General features: G+C 32.5%; 1 protein-coding gene across 1 annotated transcript; it reads right to left on the bottom strand.

Annotated features, from left to right (window-relative positions):
* Nucleotides 1-3,322: 3,322 nt before the first annotated feature.
* LOC131028814 (uncharacterized) lies at nucleotides 3,323-4,492 on the bottom strand. The gene is made up of 2 exons (XM_059209373.1): nucleotides 3,996-4,492; nucleotides 3,323-3,799 (listed from the first exon to the last, which is right to left on the bottom strand). The coding sequence occupies exons 1-2, from the start codon at nucleotides 4,390-4,392 to the stop codon at nucleotides 3,447-3,449; spliced, it is 750 nt and encodes a 249-aa protein (XP_059065356.1). The 5' UTR covers nucleotides 4,393-4,492; the 3' UTR covers nucleotides 3,323-3,446.
* Nucleotides 4,493-8,531: the final 4,039 nt, after the last annotated feature.

Raw genomic sequence — 8,531 nt, 5'->3', positions numbered from 1 at the left:
TGATGAGTTATGTTTGATTGTCCAGATACACTGCACCTAGGAAATTGTGATATAATTTCCAAAGAAGACATGAAATGTAAATGTCTATATATATATATATATATATATATATATATATATATATATCTTGTGTGTGTGTTTAAATGTGCTTGATTATCTCTTCTCATGTGTTCATAGTCTTGATTGTTAATGTTTTAATCATCTAGATAGTTCAATTTTTTTATTACCATTGATTCACCCCCCCTCTCAGTGGTCCATTGTGTTCCTTCATCAATAGCACTTTGTTACTTCAATGACGAGGAAAACAACACATACATCTACTAACGAAAGTCATAAATTTATAGAAGATCTAGAATGATAATACCACCATGCTATCTCCAAAAGGAGAGGCAATAAGAACACCTACAAAAACCACATTCTCCATATCTATGGACAAATTGTAAGCTTATAAAATAATAATAAATATTTACATGGGTGTACCATATTTCATACCCAAAGGGAAAGTTGTAACTCATAAGGTACTTACACAAGTCATTAGTCCTAATGGTTGACATTCACAACTTGACATGCCAACATGAAACAACATGAACAACATGCAATTGGATGGATCTTCATTTACCATTGGGATTTTGAAGATGGGGAGTCTTCATTTATACTTTCTAACCACCACTAGTGACAAGATCCTTCTTTTATGAGTTTAATTACATGTCATAGATAATTTTAATTAAATATTTTTGTCCAATATGTCCATAGGCATCTGAGTACACCTTACAAATATCATCAAGACATATAAAAAGGACTTAATATTGTAAGGTTATTGTCATATTAGACTAATAGTATCTAGAGTGTTAATCTTCTGCAACAAGACCTTGCTATTTTCAATCATTTCTCACAAAAAGTGATAGTATATATCAATATGTTTAGTACAAGTAGGATACATTATAATTTTAACCAAATATATAACACTCTATGACATCCAATATTAATTTTCTAACAATCAAAACTAATAAATATACCAAGTCTTTATAACCATGTCACGTCCTTATAGGCATGTGTAGTGGTCATATACTCTACTTCTATGGTGTATAAATAAAGTGTAGGATATGTTTTAGTTATCCAACTCAATATACCTCCAAATAGAGAGAAAATATAGTCACTAGTGGATCACCAACCTTCCAAGTCACTTGCTAAATCTATATCCAAAAACCCTATAAATTTGATGACTTGAATACATCATCAGTACCATGATAACACAAACAATAAAAAGAAGCTCCACTCAAATATATAAATTCACTTTAAAAAAATTATAATGCTCTTTAGCAAGGTTATACATAAACCTACTCAAAACTCCTATTTCTTAGGCAATATCTAGTCTAGTGCAAATCATTGGATGCATTAAAATACCAACAATACTAGCTCATAAGACACCTTAGACATTCCATCAAACTTATCATCAAGTTTATAATACATGTATAAACTAAGCTTAGTACCAAATAGTTGTTGGGACTCAAATTTTCTATTGTTTCCTTTTTCTTGTTTCTCATCCTTTTGTGTACCAATAATGTGCCTATTCCATGAAATTTCATGAATAATCAACCTAAGATAGTTCATAAAGTTAATTATTTGATAATTCTCTATTTATTTGTGTGCTCGCTTCCTTTTCCTTAGGCAATTCCTCAAAAAATCAAAAAGTTCAAATTTTTTCTAACTCTACGATCTATCTATACCTTAAACCTTATAAATCAACTAAATGTGTTCCTATATTTGAAGTTTGGTTGAATTTGGATTTGGTTTTTACAATTTATGAATAGTCAAATAATTATTAAGTTTTAGGAACAGTCATTGGTGTCAGTAGCAGTTCTCTAAATTGTTGAAATTGTCAACAAGTTCTTGGTTCCTTCCTTATTGCCTATCCATGACTCTTCTTTATGAATTATATTTTGACTATGTTGATCAAAGGGTTCCCTAGTTACTAGAACCTCAAGAATCTCTATCCCAGTTTGAGGCCTTCATTCCTATGTTGATTTATTCCTAATGGGGCCTAAATTGCCAATTTGAGAAAATTGTACAAAGTACATGAAATTTGAAAGATGCTTCATCAAACCCAATCTACAAACCTCTAAACTAATGCATTATCTAACAATTAAAAATATTACAATTCACTTGCAAATGCCAAGGTCTTTTAATGGATGCCAAACACAAATTAAGTACATTGAGATAATGGATAACCTCCTACCCAAACCTTTCTATTTATAGGCAATAGAGTGATGATGAGAGGAAAACATACTAGAAGATTCCCAACCAATTTTCAACTAATATTTAATGTCCCAAGGAAAATAACCTATTCAAAAAATTGTACTTGAATTTTGCCATTAGAACCAGTTGATAACTTGTGATTGTGCATTCTCTAAGGCATCTCTTTTATGTTCTACAAACCTCATGCCTAAGCAATCAAGATTTGCTTGCAACAATGAGCCAATCATTAAATGCCTTTTCAATATTGAATGCATTTCACAAAACCTCAAATACATTAAATGCATTCGCCCAATGAACCCATTTGAATATGTGCTCACTAGACCATAAACCCATAATATGTCATTCACAATAACATTACAATGTCATATTTGACCTCCCTTAGGAAAATATTGTCTAGTCTTAATTTATTTCATCCCATTTAAACAGGGACAATAACATTACAAAATAAAATTAAAAAAATTATAGAAACTATAAAACATCTTCCCAACACTACGTATTTTTTGAATCTTGAATTCAACTTGATTGTCAAACTTCACACTACATAGATAAAACAAAATATTCTTATTCCAAGGTGAATATTAGATTGTCACCATTTATTTTTTATTAAACTTAATTTTTGAAATCTTTTAAAATTATATTCATTCTTCAGTAATAAACTAGATATACATTTTCTATTTATTTTCTAAAATTAATTATTAAAATATTTAAAAATCAAATATTCAAAATACTCATACTCATTTATTAATCGAAGTTAATTGCAGAGAATTATGAATCCCATATAATTATCTTCTAAACATATTTTTGACCTTTATAAAGAGATCAAAGATTAACTTTATATATAGAGCAACCACATATCCCATGGACGAAGAATATGACAAATTGATATACTGAACTTTCTTGTCGCCTGGCTGAATTGACAACGACCTCATTTTAAGCATTCCAATATCATGACAATGACTTAAAACGTAGCATTAAACCAATTGCAACAGATTCAAACCTCAGAATCAATTGATATATTTCTATATAAACTTGCTTACGAATAGAAAGGATTACATAAGCTAGCAATTGCAGCTCAAACTTTAAACATGAAAAATATCATGCTAGAGATTGCAAAAAAAGTGTAAACAATACCTACTTTTAGCTCTTATTCAATGACTGACTTTCTACTGCAAACATGTTAAACACAAAACTTATGTCCTAATAGAGATGGGGAGATCAGCTTTGAAAGTTGAAACAGTGATGACAGATGGGAACAGACTCAAGTACTCTGCACTACACTTGTGCTCTTCACTCTCCAATTCATTAGTTTTGCTTTGCAGATAGTTGGAGAAATCTGAACCCACATTGTTGGACACAATGATAGTTCCTTTCCCAATCATTCCTCTCTCCTTAAGCACCAAGAAATCTGAGAGGTAACTTTGCTTGGAGTGATCCATCAATATAAAATCAAAGTGTGGAACCCCTTCATCATCCAAGATCTCACACAAGTCCTCTACTTTGTCACTCACTGTTCCTTCCATGACTTCCACCTTTGATGCAACCCCTGACACCACACCAAACCAGAAACAGAAAAAGGAAAACCAAGTTAAAGACAATAACTTCTCTAAAATTCCAAATGAAAGAAAGTGCCTGAGAGAAAACGCATTTGATCTCTGAGTGTATATTTACAGTTAGAAACTTTGTCAGCATCCTCATGTTTACACTAACAGCCAAATGAAAAGAAAACTACACTAACTTACCTGCATGATTAATCATTGCTTTGGCAACATTGCAATTATTTGGATTCATTTCTATAGAGATCAGGTTGCTGCCAGGCTTTGTCATCTTGGAAGCAATTCTAATGGCAAAATACCCACAATAAGTTCCCATCTCTAAGGCCAATTTGGGTTCGCACCTCTGCACTGCAGATTCCAGAATGGAACCCTTTTGCTTGCCAATGTTCATCATCCAAACACCCTGAGTGTAATCATCAATGGCAGCCAAGACAGCCTGCGCATTTCCTTCCTCTGCCTTGTTAAGAACATAGTTAAGCAGGGCAGTTTCTCTGCCATCAGGGGACTGCCCTGTGAGCCTTGCCTTCTTGCTTGACACAAACACAAAGTATGACCACAGCCTTGACAGCATCTGTGGAACCATCACTCTAAGCCTATTGATAAAAAAAATTTCAAAGCAAGAACAATAGTATATATGCTTCAAAAGAAAACTGTAAGAAAACTTAATCTGCTAAATATGATGGACAAATGGTCAGTAGATATTGTTATGTTGTTCATAGCTCATTTACAATCCATATTTATAAGGGAGAGATTGTGCATATGCTTGATTTAGGATTCCTTACTGCTATATATTTATTTTATGTTTTCAAAAGACAATAAGTAAACTGATGGACGAAGTTATTCCTCAATTAGACCGACCACGATAGGGGGTGTGCACTAATAGTCAAAAGAGATTTGATTCAACGGCTATAAAGGTGGTATGTTTAGACGATTTTCCACATGGTTTCTTAGGTGTATTCTTGTTTGTGAGTTTACAGATTATTCTATACATGTTTTCACATAGGTATCTTTTGGTGTACAAAGCTTGAGAGGGTTCATATAGGTTTCATTGAATTTAGTATTTATGGGAAAGCAATGAGCATAGAGAAATATATTTTGGGAAGAAATATTTTAATTTTTTTGCAAAAAATATTTCGTTTCAAAAGTTGTAATAATAAATTTTTATATTTATGTTAATTTTAACTTAATTTTGAATTTATTTTGATAAAATTATTTAATATTAAATATATCAATAAATAACATGGTTTTGAGTAAAGTTGGGTTCATTCTTTAATCTATCATCTTTTTTCAGTTACAAATACTTTCATGTATTTAATCTTATCTCATTTTTTATCTAGTTATCATAATACTACACCATTTATTATGTCAACACTTGCACTTATGCCTATGGTTTCATTACCTACATCAATACTAACATCTTTGTATCTAGGGCCAATCATGCAAGATGTGTGAGAAATTTCGCACCATGTGGAATTGATCCTTAAAAATTTTAAATATCATATCCAAAATTTGTAAAGTCCTATGCATTACATTTCATTCTTACCATGAGCTAACTTGATAAGTGTTTCATGTGACTAGTTGTTATGCCTTGGCAATTTAATGCATTCATTCTATATCATTTAGCATGGAAGCATATCTTAGTTTATCCTATAATCATTCTCATATCATTGTACGAATATTTCAATTTGAAGCAATAAAAGGAACTTAGTGTTACATCGTCATTCTAGGACATTTGCATAACTAAAGAGAGTTTAATTGTTTAAATCAAAGTAAATTGTGCAAGTAATCAATGGGATGTTAACCTTGGACAACATGGTGCATATGATTTAGTGATCTCCTCGACATATTTTTCATTACTATTAGTTCTTGAGTATCATTGATAAAAAAAAAATTTGAGCTTCATATTTTGTAGATGTGCGTAATGCACAAAATCACTTATGTGGATTATAGATCACCATTCTCCATTAGAGTACTTTTGTGGTGGGTAGGATCAATTCCATAGGGCACAAATTCAATCCATGGTGAATATCTAAGTTCTTATGATCCTTTAAGGTATGGTTAAAATAGAGAGGACCAATTATTAGACTCAAGATATGTTGCTTTTAGTGCATAATTATATTTATTCATTACCATTACTCCTAGAGATGAGATTATTTATTCATTCCATTAACTTTCCTAATTTAGTAAATCTATCGACACATTTATCATTCCAAACTAATTATGAATTAATCAAGGTTGATTCCTACTATTAGTGTGCATTTTATTTAATTAGCTTAGATGAACATAATGGTAAATTTATTGCAATGCATGGATCACCCAACATAATACAACTTGTTGGCTAGTGGAATTCATGCAATATCCATGGGCCCCAAGCATAAAATGAATCTCTAGTTGTTGGACCATAGACCCTTGTCTCGTCACAAATTGGTGTATGCTCTCATCTCTTTCTAGAAGTCCACTTGTGCTCTTGCAATAATATTTTGAGAATGATACTAGTGGTTGAGACAACCTTTTACATTGAGGTCTATTCACCTAGTTGACATGGAACCTTTTGTTTGCTATAGTACTAAAATTATTTTCTATGTATATTTATATATTTGAATGTTTTGTGTAGACTGATAGGATTTTCATCTTAGAGGCTTGTGCATCCCTCAACATAGTGTCATCCTATCCCTAGTTTATCTTTCTTTCAACTGCTCAATCTCTATATCTATATGTTGTTGGCATTCTACACTCTTATGAGAATAGTTGACGTTGTCATTGATGGCAACCAACCAATATTCATCTAGCAACAAACCGGAATTCATCTGGAAACCAACCAGCAGATATCGGCACCGACAATAGACTTCTACATAAACTGGCAGACACTTCACTGGCATCGACAACAATACATACCGGCACTCGGGCTATCATGGAATAAAATTTTATTTATTGTTTTGAATTGTAATTATCTTTTGTAAAAGCCGACTTGGTATATTGTAAAAGACTTATATATGTATGAGGTCCTCCAAGTCATTTCGATAGATATAGATATGTATGGATATGGATATGGATATGTATATGTGAAGGATAAGGATAGAAAAGGTTTTGGTTATAGACTGAGCTTAAACTGGTATTGAACCTGGCATAGTTGATGTTGATTTGAGCAGTACATTGTATTGGATTTAATCATCCATTTTGTAGTTGAGCAGTGAGCTCTAGGCAATTGGCCTCGCTGCATGTGCAGGCACCTCATTGTAAGTAATATTTATTCATTGGCCAGTGAGTGAATATTGTGGGTCACAAATCCCATTGAGGTTTTTTCCACACCGGGTTTCCTCATTAAATATCTTGTGTTATGGTGTGTTCTCTATGCTGTCTCTATTATTCTTATTTGCTGCATTAATTCCTATTTACCGGTACACTGTTTTGGGATGCAAAGTTATTAATAAGTTTAAATTATCTGCTAGCCAAGTTAGACACTGATTCACCCCTCCCCCTCTCAGTGTCTTTGGGATTGTCATTGAATCTAACAATTGGTATCAAAGCCTGGTCCTTTATTTTAAAAAGCCTAATATCTTGAGGAAGATTCTAACACCGGTACAGATGAAGAACTTACGACAACAATTGGAAGGAGCTCTTGTAGACTATGATTCAGAAAAAGTGAAGAACATCAGATAGGAGGATGAACTTAAAACTGCTCGAGAATTCATTCTGGCACTTCAAAATAACCTAGTTATTGCAAAGGATAAGAGAAAAGAACTTCATAGGTAGATACAAAATGAGGATGATGAAAAAGAAACTCTTAGAGAACTTGCAAACAAGTTGAGACAAGAAAACAATAATATGAAGAATGAAATGCAAGATATGACTATGAGGTTATGTAATGATATTGAAGATAGGTAGAAGAATGAAGAAGACTTGACTAGGAGACTTAATGATGCTGGAAATGAAAATCTAAGACTTAGTCATTTGAATGATATAAGACAAAAGGGAATTCTGGAACATGAATTGGCTACTGCAAATAAGAAAAAAGACAAATTAAAGAAAAGTTCATAGGAGCTTGATAGCATGCTGAAGAGTCAGAAACCTAAAGGGGATACTAATGGACTTGGATTTGAAGTTGGAGAAAGTTTTGGTACTGCAAACAATGAAGATAAGAACAAACCGGTAAGACAACCTAATGCTTACAAATTTAATGGCAAATGTTTTAATTGCAACAAATATGGTCATAGAACAAATCAGTGTAGATTCAAAAATTATCAGAACACAAACTCACCCACCGGTCAATGTTCCAAATGCAACAAAGCTGGTCATAACTCAGAAAATTGCAGAATGAATGTGAAATGCTATGTTTGTGGAATATTTGGGCACTTATCTAATCAATGCAGAACATAAACCAACGTAGGATATGGAAAGGCTATTCAGAGGAATAATGTAACTTGTTATACTTGTAACAAGATTGGACATATTGCTAAATTTTATAGAAGCAAGAATGCACCGACAAACAATATGAGATCTAGCTTGAAGGGAAAAGAGAAGGTAGAAGAAGTAAAGCAAGAATTTTCCAAACAATGGATTAAGAAAAGAGATCAAAGAATTGATGAAACTATATCTTCACCGGTAGAACAATGTAATTCTCCACTGGTAGGAGATTCTTCATCTAACTGAGGAATAATCCCTTGGGGTATGGCAGTGAATTGCAAAACATGCATTCTACCCTTGGTTAATGGTGAGAAGATA

This window comes from Cryptomeria japonica, chromosome 7, assembly GCF_030272615.1.
Source record: "Cryptomeria japonica chromosome 7, Sugi_1.0, whole genome shotgun sequence".
NCBI classification, from domain to species: domain Eukaryota; kingdom Viridiplantae; phylum Streptophyta; class Pinopsida; order Cupressales; family Cupressaceae; genus Cryptomeria; species Cryptomeria japonica.
Note: the sequence above shows the minus strand (reverse complement) of the source record. Positions and strands in the feature narration are given on the sequence as shown.